At 34.5% G+C, this 23,175-nt stretch overlaps 2 protein-coding genes across 4 annotated transcripts in view; one reads left to right on the top strand and one right to left on the bottom strand.

The window, feature by feature from the left end:
* C8H1orf146 (chromosome 8 C1orf146 homolog) overlaps positions 1 to 2,546 on the top strand; it is an 8,674-nt gene extending 6,128 nt beyond the window's left edge. Inside the window, exons 5-6 of the mRNA XM_050900686.1 lie at positions 919 to 997; positions 2,395 to 2,546. Coding sequence (XP_050756643.1) covers positions 919 to 997; positions 2,395 to 2,514 — 199 coding nt within the window. The 3' untranslated portion in view covers positions 2,515 to 2,546. The remainder of the gene's footprint in view (positions 1 to 918; positions 998 to 2,394) is intronic.
* On the bottom strand, positions 2,494 to 23,175 carry GLMN (glomulin, FKBP associated protein). 3 transcript variants are annotated; one of them, XM_050900683.1, is made up of 19 exons: positions 23,114 to 23,175; positions 21,458 to 21,529; positions 20,834 to 20,959; positions 19,295 to 19,414; positions 18,373 to 18,481; positions 16,878 to 17,124; positions 16,271 to 16,370; positions 14,819 to 15,006; positions 14,280 to 14,333; positions 13,317 to 13,347; positions 12,859 to 12,948; positions 12,258 to 12,299; positions 12,094 to 12,167; positions 11,691 to 11,775; positions 9,998 to 10,107; positions 8,801 to 8,864; positions 5,301 to 5,424; positions 3,791 to 3,873; positions 2,494 to 3,652 (listed from the first exon to the last, which is right to left on the bottom strand). In XM_050900683.1, exons 2-19 carry the CDS (start codon positions 21,494 to 21,496, stop codon positions 3,545 to 3,547), a joined length of 1,794 nt encoding a protein of 597 aa, XP_050756640.1. In that variant the 5' UTR covers positions 21,497 to 21,529; positions 23,114 to 23,175; the 3' UTR covers positions 2,494 to 3,544. The 3 variants fall into 3 exon arrangements, with proteins under 3 accessions (XP_050756640.1, XP_050756639.1, XP_050756638.1); XM_050900682.1 differs by having other exon boundaries at positions 9,998 to 10,104; positions 23,114 to 23,172; XM_050900681.1 differs by having other exon boundaries at positions 21,458 to 21,522; positions 23,114 to 23,157.

The following is a 23,175-nucleotide window of genomic DNA, read 5'->3' as shown; positions in this document are numbered from 1 at the left end:
GAGTCCAAGTCATCAAACAGATTGAGGGGAAGAACAGGCGGTAGTCACAAGGGGAGGTCTCAGGGGAGTCTACAATCGAGCAGCTGGGCACTTTGTTTGGATTAAGTTTTTGATTACTTAAAATTCCTCATTCTTTGTTGGGAAGTTCCTATCATGTTTTAGCTCTACAACAGAAAACCGCAGCAATGCTAACGTTGTTGTCATTGCTACAACGCACTTAAGATACAAGTCTTAAGGAGAGGCTCTGGGCTTGCCTAAGCTTTGATCTCTCTCTCTTCCATGACTGTATTGAATGACAACTGATGCTAGTATTTTAAATCTTCAGATTCCATTCTCAAGAATAAATGTGTATGAATAACATTATTTATAGAAAGAGAATGAATTTTAGGTTAAATTATTCGAATGAACAAGTCTTTACATGAAATTCTTAGCAGAATTATCCCATTATCTTAATCGCATCTGACCTACAGATTGCTATATTTAGATAGTACACTACAAAGACTGAGTTCAAATTCTGAAGTATTTTCAGCACAGTGTTTTTTAGATACTTTCCTGTGTTCTTCCAAAGCCATAAAAAAAACCCAAACACTTTTTTACTGGCACTGAGAACAGACAGTCTTCAACAATATAGCGGAAGAGTTCTCTCTGAACGGACACATGCTTAAGAAGTGTTGACTGATTGTCAAAGAGCCCTAGAAAAAGAAATGAGCCCTTCCAAATGGCACCTAAACAAGTGGTACAGAAATGGGACAGATGGCTATACAAACAGCATGAACTCTCCAGTTGCCTTTAAAGATAAAAGCAATCTTCTATGTCCTTGTGGTGAAGGCACAGTAAGAAGTTGTTTACATCTTGTAGGAATGCTTTTTGAGTTTTATGTACATTCTAAAAGTAACCTTAATTTATTTTGATGTGCAGATTCCTGGGCAGTAATTTACGTATAATACCAGTTCATAATACTGCTGAAACTGTTAAGTTAATGCTAACTATAGCTAAGGTAAGTCTGGTTGCATATACTTAAAAATATTAGTTCTTCAGAAGTATATTAGCCAGGAAAAGCCAAGAACTATAAAATATTTATTTTTCCTTAATGGAACTTTTTGGCTCATATTGACCACAATCCACAATACATTGAGGTAAGACTGTTACTCTGATGCTTTAGCAGAGTCTTTAAACTATTGTTAAAGGTAACTTTAAAAGCTCTTAGTAGCATCTATGAAGACAAATTAGATATTTAAGAGCTAATTTGGCTCTTATTTACCACTCTTCAGTTAGGATGTCTTCACTTCATTTACTAGTGCAGAACCAGCATGAGATCTCAATATGTAATGACTTCAACTTAAAGTAAAAATGCCAATCTGAAAACTCTAGTTACTTGTGGATTTTTAATGATGTACTAGTATATTACTTCTACAGCTTAATAAGTGTAATTTATCTATGTATCTGCAACATATCTTGTATGCATCAACACACTATTAATTAAATCTATTTACTGAACCTCTTTAAAGAACATTTTTCCATGAAAATTCTAACTTGGATACTAACTATAACAGTACTAGCAGCATCCCATGTACCAAAAATAAAAAGAGCAGGATGAATGACATGTTAGGAATCAAATATGAATTTACATTTTACCCTTTCCTGAAGTGGGCATCTCAAAATAATAAGCATTAACCTATTCAGAGTATTCATAATTTTAAAAGCGTGTAAGCTACATCTCACTTATTATATGGCAAAAGTTGTTAAATACTTACTACAATGTTGAACATTGTACTTAAACTTTTTATGGAATCTACTCATGTCTGGCCCAGTCTCTTAATACAGCATTAACCTAAAAGCTTTTAAGATTATTGCTGATCCTATAAACTTGAATTTGCTTTTCTACTTGTTCAGAATGTTTACACCAAACTCCAACAGGAGAGCGCCACAAGAAGTGATGATAGTATATACCACAAATCTATTGGTTGCCATTACATGATTTCTTACTGATGCAGTACAAAGCCAGTTTAATGAGCTCATCTTTTACCAGAGAATCCCTAACTGGTATAGGGCCTAAAAAATGAACTTTTTTGCCCCAGGTTAACAGACGTGGCCAAGGGAGCAATACCATCCACCTAATCCCGAGCTACCATACCCAACTCCTGTTGAAATACTATCCACATAATCAGATGCAATGCTGACAGGACTGGTTATTTTAGGACTGGCCTTGCACCTAAATGGATACATCAGATCACCTCTGTGTACATCATTCCTCAATATCTACTTCAGAAAATGTGATTCAGATTTCACTGCTGAATAATTTTACATTTGTACTATTTGAAAAAATAAGATGTTGAATATTCTATTACTTAAAAGTTACTGTGTCCTACTCATAATATTTTTCTTTCCTCGAAGATAACTTCCAAGACACGAGCAGATGATATTCGTTACAAAATGGCAAAGACAAAAGCCCAAATAATAGAGAACAGTCCAGTCTGGAAGATGCTTCAGGAGTACCAGTTGCATTGTAATTAGTTTAGTATTTGGGGGGGTTATTCATAAATAGAGTGGCTACATTTTAAACAAAATATAGAATGTTCTTAAAAATATAGTTACATTTGAAAAGACTGTATATACAACTTAAGCATTTGGAATGAAAATTTATATTAAATAACTATACAGTGAAAAATAGCATACATTATACCAAATGTGCATTCTAAGGAAAAAAAAGAAGTGATTTAGCTACACTGTAGAAAAGCCATCCTTATTTTTAAACTTGATTGTGAACTTATGACCTCATCTGTTTATAATAATTTTCCAAAATATTTAATACATCTTAAGGAAAAGTTTATCATTAAAGATAAGAACGATCAAAACAATTCCAAAATATAGGTTTCCCATGCATAAACAAGTATATGTATGAAATCTTAACACTTGTGTTTAAAAAACACACTGTATATCTGTTGTGTTACTAAGTTTTAACATCTTATTTGGCTCAAAGTTGATGTGTTTTTGTTTAAACCTGGCTTCCTTTGCCATAGTGTTTCTACTATTATCTATGTATACCTTACAGTCCTGTTTGTAAGTATAGGAGCTTGTTTGTCAACATTAAAAAGCGCTAATAAAAATACCTTGTGCTTAAACAGTGCTTTTTAATTAATGGTTCTCCAGTCACTTTATAAAAATCTTTGTAATTCACAACACCAGTCAGCATCTATTATCTAACAAATTTTGAAAATGAACAGAAAAAGAAATGCACAACCATACCTCCTTGCCACAGCATAAGAGCAAAAAACCCCCTTGTTTTTAGTTTCTAAACTTAAGAAAAAGCATCAAATTCTGAAGAGGAGTACTTCAGTAAATAGGCCATCTCTGAATCGCATACAACAATAGCAAAAGAAAATACAAAATAACAGCAACAAGACTTAGGAAGAGCAGCATTTACAATTCTTCTAGAGGCCACTCTAAATTGCTCTTCTTTAAAGGTTGGTAGCCTCCTTTTCAACTGAAGTCTCAGTCAAAATGATGTTGTAAGAAGTATGTTAATTCAAATACTTCAGCTGACCTAACTATTTTCATCCATTAAAGCTTTTATTTTCACTTCAATGAGTTCTTCTACTCGAGCTAGAACACTTTCTATTAAATCAAATGTGAAGAGAGCTGAGTGTAGAACCTGAAATGACAAAAAAGATTAATGTTAATTTTATTAGAAGAATTTTTTTTTATTACCCACTGTACATGTACGTTTGTCTCCAGATTGTAAAGAAAATTTCAATACTTCTGACTAACTTTGAAGGAAATGCAAACTCACCTGAAGCTGCATTTCAGTAGTCATGGCAGGCATCTTTTCCCCACTAACAGTTACAGAACAAACTGTGTTAGAACTGTGTACCTCTGTTGAAGAAAATAACCAACTAGAGATCAGGCTGTTGTTTCACATAACTTTTAGAATGAAAAGAATATTTAATATAGTAGCATTTCTAGACAGTAATTGTTAAAAACCACAAACCTAGGGATTGACCAAACACAGCACAGAAAGTGCTGAACCGTAAGAGGAAGACAGTTTGGGCTGGATGCTCTCTCTACACTTTCTATAACACATATGACTACCTTACTAAGCAGGCAATATCTGCAACTCAAACCAATTTTATATAGCTAAAATGCTCCTTAAAAGGAAAAAAAAATTATTAAATCTGGTCATTTTTTGATACATTTTTAATATTTCCACAGCCAGAGAGATAGTAAGAGGTTCTTTAGCTTGACTTAATGAATCTACACATGAAATACTTATTTTATTAAGAAAAGGCTGCAGGCTTCTCTGTTTCAGGCAAATTACTTGCAGCAGGCAAAACTACAAGGACAAGTCTGAAAACTAAGGGGAAAATCTCTTACATTCAGACCACACGTGAAATTCAACATAATGCTTACAAAGATTATACATTGGGGAAAATGGCTAAACCATTTACTGTTACGAGTTAGATGCTCTCTCCAGAACTCAAATCTCTTTATGCTTTGTCAAAGGCTAGAGAAATGTAAGACAGACTTAAAGAAAAAGCTTCCTGATTCATTTTAAAGGATTCCCTTTAGAAAGATATCCACAGGTTGCCTTCAGAAAAACTCCCCTTCTCTGCCTCATACTTATATAGTTTACAACAACAGAAGAGGATAAGACTAGCGGCGGAAACCTGTACTGACATTTTTGGTAGCAGAAGCAAGTTCCTTGGGCTGTCTTAATTATACTGCAGACCACAAAGGAACAGAGGATCCGATGCACACAGGGATCGCCTAAAGCAGCTACAGCTCTTAAGCAGATGCATTCCACAGGGCCTAACTCAGAGCACAATCTGATTCTGTGTGTCAGATTAAAAAAAAAAATTAAAAAAAAAAATCCAGAAAGTAATCCTTCAGGCTTTATGAGAGCACCTATTTGCTGTGTGAATTATTTCTTCTCTTGTTAACCTCCCCACACCTAGTATGAAACCTAAGGGCTATATATTCAGAGAGACTTAGATGCTCCTGTCTAACCTTAAAATCAAAAGTATAAATGCAGAACAAGCTTTGAAGGTCTTCATGTGACATTTCTATCAGGTTTCCATAAGGTTTACAAATGTGATGAGATAAACAAGTTCAGATTTTTCTGACCAATTATAAAAATTATTAATGTCAAATATAGCAACTACTGAATTATTATTTGAAATTTGGAATAGTGTCAACAGTTAAATAAAACATGATCTATACAGCACTCACCAATTCTTTGCTTCCAAAGGATTTCCAAAGTTTCTAAACATGAACAAAGCCAAGAAAAAAAGAAAACAACTAACCTCTTCTGTTTTCTTTCTTATTCTTTATTTCTGCTTCATAGTGTGCTTTTGACATATTGAGTCCTACATGAAGTGGTTTTAAAAAATTTTGCTCAATCTTGGCAAGTGTGGTCCATACACCAGTCTATCCAAACAGAACAGAGAAGGTTACAAATTAGTTTTAATGAAGCACTGCAATGCTAAGTTTTTGAGCACAAGTTTTTGGACTAGTCTTTATAACATACACTTCTGTGATGGGAGGAAAAAAGAGAAAAAGAATTTAGACTCATGCATTTAAGCATGAATAGCATCATGATGGGTATTTAAACTCCTCTCACTCTCTCATGTTATTTGTTGAAAATTGGAGGATGAAGCAGTCAAAAAAAATAAGGGGGGGGGGCAAACTTAGAAGGTAGGCTGATAACTACACCAATGGAAATGCACATTTTCAACTTGTTCTTGTAAGCAAAGCTGAAAGGATCTTGGTATGTTGGAGGGGGGGTACTAGCCACTTTCTCAGGCTAGAATCTCTACAGTGAGTAAACAGCAGTTGTAGATTCCTCTAAGATAATTCAGCAGCAAAATGGCACAAATATTTAAATTCACGTTCCTGAATTAACACTGTATTGCAATGCCAAATGAAAGCTCTGATAAATGTCATGCTCCCCAAATATATAAGGGTCTTGTCTACATTGCATTCAGTTTAAAAAGCATTGTAGGAATGTTACTGGATATGCTACTACCCCATCCTTAGGCACAGTAGCCAAAGTGACCATGAACTTCTCCCCAATATGGCATGGGTGAAAGGAGGAGTTTACAATAATGGCACTCAGGAAGCAAGAGATACAAGGAAAAGATGCTCAAAGGCAAGGCTGTTCAAGGTTACACAGCACAAGAAGGAAAACTTCTCTGCCTTGGCACCTTATAAGCTTGTAGTTACAAAACTGCTGTAGAAGGAAACAAATACAAAGCAGTCTTTGTGTCTTTAGATGTAGGAGCCATTTATGTGACTCCTTTCTTCAGGCAGTATCCTCAAAGGGCAGAGTAAGGACGATAAACATAAGAATTCTCAATGTTAAATAGTATTGTTGATTACAGTGGAAAATTCACCAAATTTTAATGCTAAATGACACAAAGTTAACTGGTCAAATAAGAAAACCAGTAATTACTTCCACCAGAATGGGGCTAAAAATGAAGAAATAACTTTCCAGAAAAATACCGATTTTTAAACTTAATTAATGAAAGTGCTTGTTACACAGCAATCAAAACATCTGAACTGACATGAAAGGAGGCATTTTCTTTCTACCTCACTTGCACTGTGTAAAGGGAGATGGGGAGGAAGTCAAGAAGAACTGGCAGGGCTTCAATTTAGGGGAAAACTTCAGAAGAGGTGATGCTATTTTCTCCTCAAACTGTAGGGACATTCTTTATGCCAGGTACTAGACAGCACTGTTACAGCAATTGTGTTCTGCTATGTATAAATTTCTAATACTAATAAAAGAGGAATTCTCTCTTTTCTTACAAAGATATGCATTTACATGAAACTGAGTGGACCATAATGAGCACTTAAATAGTAATCACTCCTTAAATCTGAGAAACAGATATAGTCTATCAATACTAACTACATAAATAATAAATCAGAAATGCACCAACTGAAAGCTATTTTTGCTATTCATTTTCACTACGGTTTTGGTAATCAGTGCAAGGTATATTATTATTATTCTACTTAGACTTATAACATCATTAGGCACTTTGAAATCTATGAATACAAGTTTTATAAGTGCTCTAAAAGTAGATCAGAATTTTTTCTGTATTTTAGAAAACAGAAAATGATATGCTGAAATCCATTACTCCAAATCATAAAGAAAGTCAAGGAACTGGGGGAGAACAACAAAACACCTTAGGATACTTATCTGCTGGTTAGAATATTCATCTGACCATGATATTGCTTATTCAAGTCAAGAAAGGCTTTACTGTACTTTAAAACTGAAAAGCAATTTTTCTTTAAACTGTCACTAATTTGAACAAATATTTTAATGCAAAAATCAAAACATTTAGCACTAAGGAGATAGGTGATACTTGGTCGCTACATGATATAGTGGATAAAAAGCTCCTGAATTGCATAAATTAGAGGAATGGTGGAACATAATGATTTGAAAGAGTCAACAGAAGTTGCATTTACTATTGGAATAAGTAGCTATTTGGTAGTGGAATGTAATTGGAAAACTAAACACAAATAATTCCATTGGCTCTTCAATGCTGTAGCGACACAATCCAAGTCAGAGCATTTATAAATCAGCTGCTGGAATATGGAATCCATATATCAAGCCAGTTGTCAAATTCAGACAAGTTTCCTGCTGAGTATCCAGGAATACATTTCCATCAACTGCAGGTGGACAGGACTGACTGTACACAAAATCAGCAGATCCATCATATTATACTACATTGAATAGCCATGCAGCAAATACACTTTGCACTGATCTACTAGTAACAAATGTTGCTGACTGCTTCAGACAGAAAAGAGCTAAACAAAACAGAGAAGAAAGAGGTGGGGATTACAACTAAAGCTATAAAATCCTGCTTTAAACTGAGGTAGCATAATATTATATGGGTAAAATACATAAGGGCAGTTTCAATTTTTTAAATATACTGCAAAGTTTAAATATGCAGAGTATTTCTGAAATATCTACACTGAAACATCCACACAGAGGAGAAATTAAGGTAAAGAGGTACACCTATAATAAAAACATAGGTAAACTGCAGTGGTGGGCAGTTTAGGCTGGCAAGTGACCTTTGTGCATAAAACATTCTAGGCTGTTTCCGGTAAAGCAATGTAGCAGAAAATTGGATGGGTCTGGCCATTCCTTTTGTTTCTTCAGCAAATGGATCTTGCAGACAAGAATTTTTTTGATGCTACTACCTAGAGAAGCTTTTAACATGTACCTATCATGCACCTGCACAGTTGCTGTAAATATATTGTTTTGCACAGCTAAAAACTATTTAAATATGATTACTAAATACTTTCTAAGAGATCTTAATACTAACAACTTTTAGCATATTGCACAGAAAGTATTTCGCCTAAAGATGAATAAAATGGATCTCTTGAACTGCAAAGGTTTGTAGTATTATTATTAAGAAATCCACTTGGAGGCTTGAGGGATACCAGCGAATAAATAAGCAAGAGTAACAAATATTTTTTCTCATGGGAATACTTGATAGAGATGTGATTTTATCATGACATACTCTAAAATTATGGACATAGACCACAGTTCATCAGGCAGAGTAAAATGATTAGCTTGTTTACAGTAACAGTTAAGTATGAATGCAATTAAATTTCATCAGAATAAAGTAACACATCACATATCTCCTAATATAGTTAATAAAAGCATCACTTCTGGATTACTGACCATTGCAAAGAAAAATGCAAAAAACATGTTTTTGAATCAAGGATAACAGTGTTCACGTGAATCCATCTCTCAGCCCTCAGCTAATCAATCATTTTCAAATCAATTAGTACTTACTTGATTATCACTTTCACAATCCTTAATGACTAAGTATCTCAGTAGATTCAGTGACGCCATAATCCTGTGAATTAAAAATGTACTATTTATCATTTAGTGCGCAGTTGTGTATTGCAGGGATAATAATTTAAATTGTCCATTAGCCAGACACCCTAAAAATATCCATTTGTACAAACCGCAACGACTCACCTCTTGAGCAATATAGCTTAGTCTAGAGCACCAGTGTGCGGTAATGTCCATGTTACAACAGTTGACACTTTACAAGTAAAATTAAAACTGTCAGCAGATTGGAGAAGGCTGGTAATTGTGAGGGAAAGAATTCTCTGAAGAGACAGAACCTTATTACAGAATTTGTAATATGCATCACTGGTGATCCAAAGTTGATTTGAAACTAGTGTGACAGTTTTCTTTATTACTGTATTGAATTTTTACTTTTGAGTGCTTTTTAAAAAATGCTTTTTGCTTTTACCATACTTTTTAGCAGAAACTATTTATTGCTTTTTCCAGATAAGCAGTACAATTACAGATCATACATCTGGGTTTTTAAGTAGTTATGTGTCCACCTGGACACTATCACCCTACTGATTTACAAGCCCAACCTTTGCTCATCATATAGGAAAAGACTTGTCCTATACAGGAGATTTTCAGAGACATTTCAGTTATTTTTATATTACTTAATGCAAGTATTTGCTGTTCAGGTGGCTCTGTATTCCCACTCATGAGATACTGGATTCCCAGCAGCAATCTGTGAAACAGCCTCAAAAAAGGCTGTGTGCTGTAAGTTGTATCTGATAATTGTTATTCCCCTGTATCACATAAGACAACATACCACATTTCTTTTGTTCCTCCAATTGCTTCTGCAGAAAGCTGACAAACCATACATTCCTGAAGAAATAATTCTTTACCAATTAATTCTGTAATTTGACATCTGAGGCCTTATATCCTCAGGGAATGGAGGAGGAATTCCTTTCTTATTGTTAAAATCAATGTAATAGCATTGTGACATTCTTCTGTGCAGAGTTAGTTGAAAGGATGGTTGAAATAAGTGATCATTTCTAGTTCCAAAAATTTAAAATACATTGATGTTGTCACCTCATTAATTACATGACAGCCTACCTCCCATTGTAGTAAGTTAGTTTGAAGTCTTTTTAAATTATTAAAAAAGGAGAAAAGCCTCTAACTGCGATTACAACTCACCTATCTGAGTTTTGCAGAAGATCTGTCTCAGCACCTTCTGGAAGCAAAAGCACTAAATCTAGAAGGGAGATCAGGTGATGTCCTGTAAACCAAATGTTGTCACATGCCTTCTGAAAAAAAACCGATATTAAAAGTTTAGCCAAGTGCAAAATTTAAATCTTAAAGGTATCTTAAAGAAATCTTAACTAATTTAACAATAATTTTTGGAAAACAGAAAAGGAAAAAAAGAAAAAAATCTAACACTGGAAGCAATATTTTCTAATTACTACATGTGATTGAAGCATACAAACTAGTCGTTTCATAATCCTCCCTACTTTTGTCTCTCCATGACAAGCTGTTCAATTTCATCAGAATAGATTCTCCACCTCTTCAGCATACCACTATCAATATAGTTAATATTTGTTTACATAAATGTAGCAAATTGTAGTAGGTACTCTCTCTTTTTTTTTTTTTATATTGAGGTATAGAACAATTAGCTATCTTTACCAGAGATAAAAATCTTATTCATTTCGTAATAGTAGCCTCACAGTTATTTTTTTTAAAAGATGATCAGGTGGTTTAAGTTTTCTTTGCATATTTCTAAACCCAGAAATGGATTGGAAGGAAAACTGAGATTAGATAAAGAGATGAGAAGGGTAACTGTCTGTTAAGTCAGATCAGATGAGGGACCTGGAACAATTAAGACTAGCTGGGCACAAAAACTAAGAAAAAATAAACAGATAGCAATAGGAAATTGTTATCATTACGTCTATAGCAGAATTCTTTGCAACATACCTAGAATATTCAAATTCATCTGATGAAACTTTAAAATTATTTGTCTTTTTGACAGCCAGGGAACTCTACACGGAAGAAATGTATTAAGAGAATTCTGAAGCTGCATAGTCAAAAAATTAATTAGTAAGGAAATTTCAGAGTATACTTTTACCTATTCAATTTTAGTGCAAGCCCCTTTTGGAATAGTTTTCATATTATCATCTTCTTCACCCCTGCTAATTTAATATACAGGATAGACTATCACCTAATAAATAGTAATTCACTGTTGTCTAACATAATTATGCTAGCATAAAATACACATAAATTTACTATATTGTCCTATTTGACAAAAGGCAGTATCCTTGAGAATCAAACTTGGTTTGGAAAAGGCCCTAAGCAGTTTGAAAGAAAAAAAAAAAAAGAAGGCGCAAAAAAAAAGTTAATAATTTATTTTTATTAATTTTTCCAACTTCCTGGTATAAATGATTACAAAATATGAGATTTAAATGGCTTTAATCTAGCTCAACCCTTTCTGATGAATTTAACGTTTGTGAAGCACTCATAATATAAGGCTGACTGTCATAAAAACCAAGAAAAGATTAATAATTGTCTGGACTGTAGCATTTGAATTATATTCAAGAAATGAGGAACTGTGAGGATAAAATAAAATACTGAGTAGTTCCTCTAAGAAAGAAGCATGTATTTTCAAGCACAGAAAAGGTAGTAATTTTTTTACAATTGTACAATTATAATGTAAAAATACATATGCAGAAAAAAGTCAAATTAATATTTTTAATTATATAATTTCCCAATCTTATGTTTCTTTTCAAAGTGGACTTTTTAAATGCATCACTCAAAGCTTAAGCTGTACACATTTTCTCAACATAATACTGATAGAATTTTGAGATGGCAACTCATTTTTTAGTGGTAATAACCTCACCGTTAACGATAAGTGAATCTGATCTTTTATATTTTTAATAATGTATCCTTCCACACCAGCATGGTTGCTTGTCTTCAGTAAACACCTTCAAACAAACAAAAAAAGATATCTCTTCAAAGCTGCCTATACAGTTACCTCAAAACTTAGATGACATTAAGGCCTTATTCACTAAGTGGGAGTTTTACCACAGAAAAATAAGATGACTATATAACCTTTAAACACTAGCTTACATAAGACAGCTGATTTTATGTGAGGCAATTGAAATTCATTATTTATCCAAAAATTAACATAGTAAAATTAATGTGGTTTACCAGATAGAAACTCTGTCAGAAATCATTGTATCTATGCAATTAAGCTGCAATAAGGCCAATATTACACAATCTACAGTAATTTGGATGCATACCTGAATAATGTATATTTTCCCTCTGCATCAAACTTGTCTATGAACAACTGCAAAATATTTAAACTCTTCTTTCTCTTAAAAAAAAAAAAAAAAAAGATGTTATCAGATTAATTCTAATTAAATAAATTCAGCACTGAACTGATTCTGTATGTCACGTTACATACCAGATGCTCTATGGGACAAAGGGTCATAACTTTCACCAAATTCTGCAGTTGGACAAAGAAAACATAATTTCTAATTACATACAGATTATTACATTACATCACACTGACTAAAATCTACTCAAGACATTAAAAAAAAAACAAAACCAAACCAAACCAAACCCAAAAACCCACAGCCCACAAAACCATGCCTATGAGAAGATTCTCATCAGAGAAATTCACATTAGCTTCAGTGGTTGAAGTCCCAGGACTGATACACAAGAATACTATTCTCGTACTGTTGGGTCCAAATAAGAACGTAGTCAAGCAGCAGATTTGCAAGGAAGAGGCAAAAACGAGCAAGCATCATCTTTCAGCTAAGATCAGTGCCCACCTGCTTCAGTGGCCTGTACATACACTAAGTATATTTTAATTGTCACTGAAACTTCATGCTGTAGGGGGTAGAAAAGACAATCAATTCTGTATAGCAAGACACTGAAGGTTTCAATTTAATGACACAAGTGTATAAAGGTTCAGTAGTATGTCCTCTCTCAAACATCTAGAAGACAGCTAGATATTATTTATAATCAAACTTTAAAGACTTCTGTACATTGCTTCTTATTACCTGAGGTACATTAATAAAATCTCTGAATTCTAAATACTGATGGAGAAGGCCATTATCTTCCATTCTCAATAAACAACTCTCAAACAGATCCTGCAGGTGGGGGAAAAAAAAAAAGCTGCCAACATTTTGCACATATATAAGACATTAATCTATATGCTTAACATTTCATGGCTAAAACCGCCTTCACTATAAATGCTTATTCGGATATCCAAAGTTCCTAGTAGCTACAAAAGTAACTGGTAAAGGTAATTTAAACGTTTATGCATATGTATAAAGTTCAATAAATATACGTGTTTGTAAGACTGAGAATACCTAATTAAGCCTCAAAATATTTCTGAAACTATTATCCGAACTATCATTTGTACCTTTCTTAGAAAGGGAAACTAAAGTTTTACCATTACTTAAATTGGAAAAAATAAACATTCAGACATTGAAAATTTGATTAAAAGAAAACTCACAAGTCCTTTAGATAACATAGATTCTTCTGTTCTAGAAAAAAAAAGATATTATGAAATTTAAGTTGTTAATTAAAAAGACATTGTTGATATTTCAGAAGAAATACTAGAACAGAGATCAAAAAGAACTTGTCCCTCAACAATTTTCATTCTATTTTCTAAATATAGTATCTTCATTATTCCCCTCAAAGATTTTTAGAATAAACTGGCTGATGAAAAGTTGCAAATTAGACTCTTCTCTTCAGGGTCAAAAATGACATTTTTTTTCCTCAGTATTTATAAATGCTCAAAAGCAGCATCTCATATCTCACAGGTATCAAGACATTAATTAAGAAAGCAAATGAAACTTTTCCCAGATGATTCCATTTGCATAGTTCTGCAAGCCTAAGAAAAACACAGCAGATCCTAAACTGAAGAGACCATGAAGTTTTGTTTAAATTTTACCAGGAAATGGTAAGCAGTCATAATGGGAAACTTCCCTTCTACAGCAGTGCTAAAAACAATTTGGTCAACACTGCTGCTTACGGAAGGTGAAATAATCACAAATATAGAGAAGTCTGGTTTCCTTTAGAAAGCCTGACCTTTAACCAGATTGCATATCTTATCAGAATACATTCAAATAAATACTATCACGACAGTCTTCTCTAGTAGTAAACTGTTACAGAAGTACAAGTAAATATAAACTCTAATTGTTCTGCATGTGTTTAAAAGACCTTAATTTTGCATTTTCAGAGAGAAGTTTCTAAAAATGATATCACAATACAAGCTGAAAACAATAAATAAATGTTTTAGACAACTTTTTATACTTCTTAGTAAAAGAAGATATCTTGTTGTGGAACTTGCCATTTTAACTTTCAGGTTTAAAAACCTCCTCTGAACTTATCTGGTATATTTGAAATTTGATTCCATGAATTACTATAAAAGATCAGACCCACTATCTAGAACTCCAAATACCATAAACCCTACCTTTTCAGTAGCAGTTCAATATGCGTCATATTGCATTGCAGAAGGTATGATGGACTAGAAGAGAAAGATTAGGTTTACATTAAAATGCATAAGCCATATACATTTGTACATAGTTAATGTATTTGACAGGATTAGTCTTTTTTGAAAAATTTGTAAAAATATCTTTATAAAATTAATAATTTTGAAATAGACACAAAATAGTCAAATTGCTGTTAATAACTCTTACATGAAAACTGTCTATAAATACGCAACTGAAAATTTAATACATGTTAATTTTCAGCATGTGACTAATCCTACCAGTTTCTTTAAAAGGACAGCTCACCTAAAATTAAACTGTAATAGACTAATCTGCAGGACTGGAGTATGTTCTTATGTATATAAGCTACATAAAACATAAATGCATAAAGGTTGACATAAAACAAATACTAGTGAAATACACAGTTTTCATTCATAACTATTCACTAATAAGAAGTTTTCTTCTGCTCAGAAAGAATCTTCAAAGTACAGACTTACGATAAGTGAGGAAGAATAGTTCTTACCTAAATACCATTGGAAAGCAATCAATACCAAAATGCTGAACAAACATCAGATATGACAGACATGCCAAAGAATCTGCAGAATTCTTTTGCTCTATGTCCGCAAAATCCTGATTCTCCCAGTGTGGACTTTTGCCTTTACGATGTAAAAACACTAATGGTATCAATTCTCTTATATCCCACAAAATGTCCTAAAAAAAAAAAAAAAAAAAAAAAAAAAAAAAAAAGAAAGATAGATTGCCTATCATTGCCTTTAAAAGACCTGTATACCAATTAAGTTTCAAAGCTTTAACTGTATTTACAGTAAATTCTCTTGCATAGCATAAGTATAAATTAATATAAATATTTTGTGAGTATTTATGATATATACATATACACAAAAAAGACCCTGCAGGAAAAAAAACTACTGTTAGAAGAATGTTACTAAGATAGCAAAGTCAAGCACTCAAAAGTTAGCAAAAGACAAAATAAAGTCACCCTGCAAAACCCTAGTTTGGCTCCCTTATCCACAATGCTATGAATATTGGTAGCTTCATGATCCCATTATGCCACAGGACCCCTGTGTTTTTCAGATTATGCAATACTCAATATTTTGTTTTCTGCTCACTAATCAATATGCAACGCAATGTTTATCTGCGAAAGGCAAGCCCTGCTTTAAAGTTAGAATCACTCTGTATGGCCTTTCTTTCCAGTGATGCACAACACAATGACATGTGAGTACTTCACAAATATTAGTGTGGTTCCCACCCCCCCCGCCCCTTGCTGTAACTTTATTAATCACACCTAGTCCTATTTTTGAAAACATACACATATTGTGTGTTCCAACATATGCATGGACTGTACCTGACTATCTCCTTATAAGGCTTGGTTTTGCTGCAAATTTAAATAAAATTATCTGTACCCACAATAATCTTGCTCTACTATATAAAACATTCAAAACCAGAGTAACTGCATTGGTAGCATGGAGCAGACATGCTCCCACTGAATTTCCAGCTATAGCATCAGCAGCAGTCAAGCATCAATTTATATTCTTTAATAGTCAGCTGGCACTGCACTAGGCACATTAGAGATTTCTCTCTGTACAACATTTGGATTAAAGGTAACATAGATTTTAACTTGACGTAATACTACAGCAAAGATGATCCTTTAGCTATTCTAATAAATTCATACATCATGAAGAAAAAGAAGCAGTTACAGCAAAGTAGCAGCTGCTGATTCAGAGAGCAGTCCAAACTGGTTTATCAAGGAGCAAAACTATGTCTGCAAGATTTGTAATTTCCAGAGATGGCACCTAGAACTGCTCTAGAACTTTATCTACCTGCATTATCTTACAAGGTCCAGTAAGTCATCCCACTAACCAATAAAGGAAGCAAAATGAGCTCTAGAATGAATTATAGGTAATTCTCAACTAGACCATTGGTTTTGCAAACACTAACTAATTTTGACTGCACTTACTATAATTTCAGCTGCAAAATGCCGAAAGGGATGTTCTTCAACACCTTCAAGTTGTTCAAGCTGAGCTGTCAATAATGGGTATTTCAGGCTTTTCATACAGCTGAAATAAAAAGGGGTGAAACTAAATCACCAATACTGTCACAAATACAGACTATAATAGTGTCATTGATGACTGAGAATAAAGTCTATACTCATATTAGCTGCTGCTATTCCTGATATTCCAAGGAGAATAAAAAAATAACATCTCCTGTAGAAGCATTCCTTAGACTTCACCTCCAGAATATGATTAACCTCACTGTTGTAAATTTGAGGAGAAGCAGAGGAATACCAAATCAGCTTCACAGCACAGAGACTAATATTTCTTTACCATTTCCCTGCACTAAAAAAAAAAAAAAATAAATAAAAAAATTATTTTTACCTTTCTTCTCTCACTTCATAAATATGTAAGGCATATTTTTTTTCTTTTTCGAAATACCACATTAGTTAATATAAGTTGGCAGCATTGTAAAACACTAATAAGATGATTTATTTACTGCCTATGTAATAAATGCTTACTGTTCATTTTGTTAAGTTATAGGAATACATTACACTGACATAAAATGCTCACAATTTTAATAATTCTTCTTTTAGCTCCATGTCATTGTATTCTGATGACTTTTCCATGTTTTTAACAACTTCATTCACAAAAGGTTTAGCAAAGTCCACCACTGCATTACAACATTGACAGAGACCAAGTTTATCTTCTTGTATTTGTTGTTTTGTATAAGGTACAGGTAAGGGAGTAAGCTGATTCATAATCATGGCCAAAGATAAACCCACTGAGTAGGCCTTCTTGTTCTGAAGTTTCAAAAGCACTGGGGGAAAGGGGAGGGAAAAAAAAAAAAAGAAAAGGGGGCGGGGGGAAGAGAGAGAGAGAACATTTTGAGACATTAAGTTATTACTTACTTAGAGGAAAACGTGAAGAAAAACAATGTGACTATATAAGGAAGCCTTTAGTTTGAGGGAAGGAGAGGGATTGATACCTGAAATCACATGAGCAAATCCAGCAAGACTAAATATCATCAGGTAGTTTAATATGTTCTGGTTAAGATGACCATATATATGAGAATGACAAATATTAAAGCAGCCATGCATTTCAACACATTCTTCCTTTCTCTGTAGCACCATGATGAGGACTGAAAAAATCTGTCTTTCTAGAACTAGTCTAAATGAAATAATACTCATTTATCTGACCTGGAAAACTCATTTACTGCTCGACTCCTGTGCCTGGCAAAACCAGAGACAATGGCCCAACCTTTCTGTTGAGATCTGACTACCTGAAGCAGCTCAGAACTGTTCTATGCTCCATGGCAGAACCAAGAGAGGGGCTCCCAGACTGGGGAAGCAGCACAAGTGGCTCTCCACTTAAACTGCACTCACTGCAGGCTAACTGCAGATTGGCTATCCAAAAAACCACATACTTCTAATTACCAAAATGCTTCTCTTGTTAAATTCTAACATAATTCAATAACACATCTCAGAGACTGCTACAATCAGACTTAAACTTGATACACAATACTTGATTTCATCTCACATATCAAAACAGAAACTACTACTCGTTACCTACTTAGTGGGTGTCCAAACCCAACATTTTTAGTCTTTATATGTAAGCCAGAAGAATGCTTCCCCCTCACCAATCAAATATTTCAACCTGCTTCAACCTGAAATAAAAGTTTTATACTATGAAAATATGGAATTGTATGTTTTAAAAGTTAAATAACAAAAAATTTCACAAATCCATGTAATTCTCTATTTCTGTAACAACAGTATGAGTGGCTTACACCTCTAAATACAACTGTCACAGGACCACATTCTTGTAAATGACGAAAAATAGCTGAATATTGCTTTTTCAACTGATGCTATTAATCCCATCTAAAATCTTTTTCTAACAGACCAATATAAGCATGAAAGTTATACCTTGTGTTATTTTCCAGAATATAATAGACTATAAAGCCTGTCAGGACAGACATATTCTGAAACTATTCCAGCAAAGTCTAAACTAAATTGATAAATAAATGAGAAAATAATTTAATTCAGAAATCACATGAGAAACTGAATCTTACCTGTCTGCAAAGGCTGAAGCAATAACGTGACAGTTTGGCACACTTGCTCTCCAGAGGTCTGCTCAATCTGCTCCAGTAAACCCAAAAAAAGTTCCTTCGGATTGCATAGCTGCAGGAGAGGAACAATGCAGGTTTTTTAATAACCATGGTCATAAGCTAAAAAATTCATCAAAAGCAAACTTCAATACAGAAGTTCCTGAACGTCAAGAAAGCAGATCTGAACATCCAAGATAATCTTTAAGAAAACAAATATGAAACAATAAGTACTTCCCTACAATTAACATCTTCTGTAGAGTGTATATGTGCGTACACTTTCATATAAGCTGAAAACATAGAATAATAAATAATGACACTAAACTTGATTTCTATGGTCTATAAAAACCTCACAGTACCTTAGCAAAATAATCCTTAGGAGCAGAGAGAAAAGCAAAGCATCAGTGTGAATTTAACTCAAGCTATATAGTTTGCAAGTTGTTTTTTAAGTATATGAATGAAAGGGAACTAGTTTTCTACAGATTAAAACTTTCTTCCCCTACTACTCCATCAGAATCATCAGGTAATCATTGTCATACTATATCCCTAGTAGACAAGAGGCAGTATTGCTGTGGCTGCTCTGACTGCAGCAGCTGGCTATCAAAAACTTTATGAGTTCTATCTGCCTTTTTCTTCTGGGTAATGCTATGTCTCTTTGTTTTGCCCAGTTACTAATTTCACAAGATTCGTAAGAGGTTAATTATCTCTGAGAACACTAAGCCTGTGTCTACTTCAGATGAAACTGGCCCATCAGTTTAAAAGTTACAGTAAATGGATAGAAGAACCCAGAAGTATTCATGCCTTGTTTTCTTTGGAAATCAGGGGGGAAATTAGGAGCTCTCCCTTCCCTACAATTATTGTATTATAACCATATATCTCAAAAACATACCTGGGCCAACTGATCTAGTATCTTCAGGCAGTGTTCTCGCTTATCATCTTCCTGTTTATACATGAAAATACATCTAACAAGAGGAGAGATGAGATTCCAACCCATATTCTTGATGATAACCTACAAACAAGATTTTCAGAGAATAAACCAAAACTCGACGTCTTCTAAACCCAGAAAGATTGTATATATGAAGGCCAAGAAAGACAACAGATCAATGTCCTGGTTGTAACCAACACCATAATAATGTCATTGAAAATTTAACAACTATTACCATAAAGTTCTGTATCAGACATACATTGTATTCTCTCCCCATACCTATAAACACAGCTGCATATTTTGTATAGTTTTCTTCAGTGTGTTAATATTAATGTGTCAATATATATTTCTAAGAATTTATATGACAATACATTTAAAACAGGACTGAGTAGAGGAGTTTTGCTGAAAGAAAGAATGCTTAGACAAATTACATTTAACCTGAGGGGACTGAAATCTTCAGTTGTTACTCCAAACTCACAAAATTCAAAACCAGACTGAACCCCATGTAACATTGTCAAAACATTCCATCCTTCACTTTCTGGACTTCCTATTTATTTATCTGTGTACAATTTAGTATATTCTCCCAGCTCCCCAAAGTGCCTACAGACATTAGCATCTCTTACATTAGCATCAGCTTAGTTGGCTCTTATTGGCCAATATTATTATATCCATCTGTGGTGGGCTGACCCTCGACAGCAACTAAACACCCACCAGCTGCTTGCTTGCTCGCTCTCCTCTCCCAGTGGGATGGGGGAGAGAATCAGAAGAGCAAACCAGAGAATAACTCATGGGTCGAGATCAGGACAATTTAATAAGTGAAGGACAAAAGCGGGGAGGGTGGGAATGACACAAACCAATTCCCACCAGCAGACCAATGCCCAGCCAAGTCTCAAAGCAACAGCTACTTCGGAATGGCTCCCCATCCCCATGTGCTTTTATTGCTGAGCATGATGTTATATGGTATGGAATCTCTCTTTCATCGGTTTGGGTCAGCTGTCCCAGCTGTGTTCCCTCCCAACTTCCCTGCTTACTGAGGGGGCAGAATGAGAAACGGAGAAGGCATTGACACTGTACAAGCACGGATTGGCAATAGCTGAAACACTGGTGTATTATCAACGCTGTTTTGGTCACAAATCTAAAACGCAGCACCATACAGGCTGCCGTGAAGAAAATCAACTCCATGCCAGCCAGACCCAGTACACCATCTGAAATTCTGTCCTGCAAAAGAGGGACACTCACTTTCTTTTAATTATGCTTTTGTCCTGTCTTTGCTTAACTCACTGAAAAAGAGTTATTAATGGTTTTGTTAAGATTACCATGAGTTGGTTTCTGTGAGCTACCTGAAGTTACACAGGAATGTGCACTTATCACAGAGCAACTTATTAACTATTCACATGTACAGCCTTGCTCCACAGTGAAAGTAGCTTTCCCTTTTTAATAAGCAGTTTTATCTATTTAACAGTGTTAGTGCACAACTAATATATAGTGCAAACTTAAACTCACCTTATTTTTCTCATTTTGAATTACTTCTAATAACTGAGCTGCATATCCATCTTCTAAACATTTCTGACCTGCTACCTGAAACAGATTAAAATCTTCTCCTTTGAAATCAGCTTCTTCCAGAATTTGCTAGAAAGAAAATATGCATGTTTAACACCATACTTATAAAAGACAAACAAAAAAATAAGAAAATCCAAGCTTTCACTTCAAAATTAAATGCAGTGTCATTGTAACTTATCTTTTCTTATATACATCTTTCACATATTAAAAAAGCTACCAAGAGCTACTAGAGAAGACAAAGCAGCATTTCAATAGCACTTTCTAAGTCTAGACTACAGCATGCTGTTTGGAAGATATATTTTCTACAACAACCTGCTAGGGTTTTGTTCCTTCAGACAGGTACTGTTGAGTACAGGAACACTTCCAAGAAGCAGAAGTTATCAAGCATCTCGGGATGAGCACCACAGAGAAATCAATGAAACATGGACGCTGGACTTAGCTGCCCAATGAGGAGTTCTGCTAACACACTGTCTTGTGTTTTGGGGTCATTTTGGTTTTAATTCTAATATATGAAGAGAAACGCACACTGCTTACACGTATTACTTTTATGGAAAGAAAACTACTTACGCATCTCTGTATTATTGCTTGAAGTTCATCAACTGCCATTATAGTTTGACTTTGTTCTTCTGGCACTGAAAACTATTATAAATTAAAGAGTGCAGTACTAAAATGCATGAAGTAAAAACAGACACTGAAAAATAATCACGTTATCAAAAAAAATGCCAATAGAGGAATGAGAGCAACCTATAGATATTACAAAGACCACATGATTAAAAAAACAGGAAAAATGCATTTTTAAGAAGTGTACACTATATTATTCTACTCCCCATAGTTGCAGGAGACAGTATTACAGACAGGAAACAACCTGCATTCTATGTACAGGGAAGCAATTTTTCAAGTAGTATCAGGGTCATCTTAAGAAGTTAAGAGGCCTCAGTTACTACTTTGGCACATACATTGAAAACTACAGCTAATACAGAGCAAGTCTGGGCTCACTGCATACCAAGCACGGATGCCCATGATACACTACATTTTCTGTGACTATTCTCACCAGAGGAGCTCCTGCTTAGCCCTGACTGGAACACTCTAACCTGATGCCTGGGATGTGCACAGCTGATGCAACCACCATGCCAGTTTATATCAACAGTCCAATTAAGATTAGATATGCAATATCATTTATTTCTTTCTAGTGTCTAGGTTGGGCTAGTTCAGTGGCCTTTTACCTCTAGATACTATAATTTAAAACTTCCTTGCTAAAAACAATTAAATTAAACATTTGAGTAATGTTAAGTACATACAAAGTTTTACATAGTCAGGACCACAAATTACAAATAAAATCAAGCTTGGTTATCTCATGTGATATACCATAGCACCAGTCATAATCTTCATAGTTTTAAGTAATGCCATGTGCCTAAACCTGGTTATATGATCACTATGAGTGTCAATTACCTCTACACCTGCATAATTAGCTATTCATAAAAACACCCAAGTTCCGTATTTATACAGACATCTCACTGTAACATCCTCAATCTTTCCTCTTATGTTTGACCTCAGCTACATCACACAACATCTAGATAACTAAGCCACCTGGATGTTTACAAAAAACAGGCAACTCACAAAAGCTTAAAAAGCATCTGTGTGTGAATTTTATTACTCAAAGAATAAACAACTCACTTTCTATTTTCAATGGCCTATTTTAACATTTTTACGTCACTGCAATCTATCAAGGTATGTAGCCTGTCATTTTAATTTGGTCATTATCATATACTTTATTACCACACGTTGTACTATTTGAGCTCTTCATTTTACAGGATGTTACTAATCCTCCCAAAAGAATTTAAATATACTTCTGAACGCAAATATTCTTGCATTTTCAGCCCTCAGTAAATTTACAATGTACTTACAGCCTCGAAAACATGCCCTGAGCACCCACTGTGCTGTTCCAGGGATTTACCAGCTGAGCTCGCAGGCGGTCTCAGGCCTTAATACTTAATCCAGTTTCTAATTACATCTTTTCAGAGGTTTCAGCGGCAAGTGGACAGTATCTGAATCATGTGAAACTTTCTACCATTAATACTCACCAAACTCCCTTCTCTCTAATAAACACGTATCTCAGCCCCTTCCCTAGGCGGGGTACAACACGTAGGCCGGTACCAAGAGGCTGCCAACGTAAGGCTTTAACGCACGGCTGAATTAAAAAAACACAAGGCCACCCCCCCTCACCTCAGCAGGCCGCCGGTGAAGCCGCGCCCTGCTCCGAAGCCCCGATCGGCCGTACCGCTCCG

This window comes from Gymnogyps californianus, chromosome 8 (genome assembly GCF_018139145.2).
Source record: "Gymnogyps californianus isolate 813 chromosome 8, ASM1813914v2, whole genome shotgun sequence".
Classification (NCBI taxonomy): domain Eukaryota; kingdom Metazoa; phylum Chordata; class Aves; order Accipitriformes; family Cathartidae; genus Gymnogyps; species Gymnogyps californianus.
The sequence above is the reverse complement of the archived record's forward strand: the minus strand, read 5'-3'. Positions and strand labels throughout refer to the sequence as shown.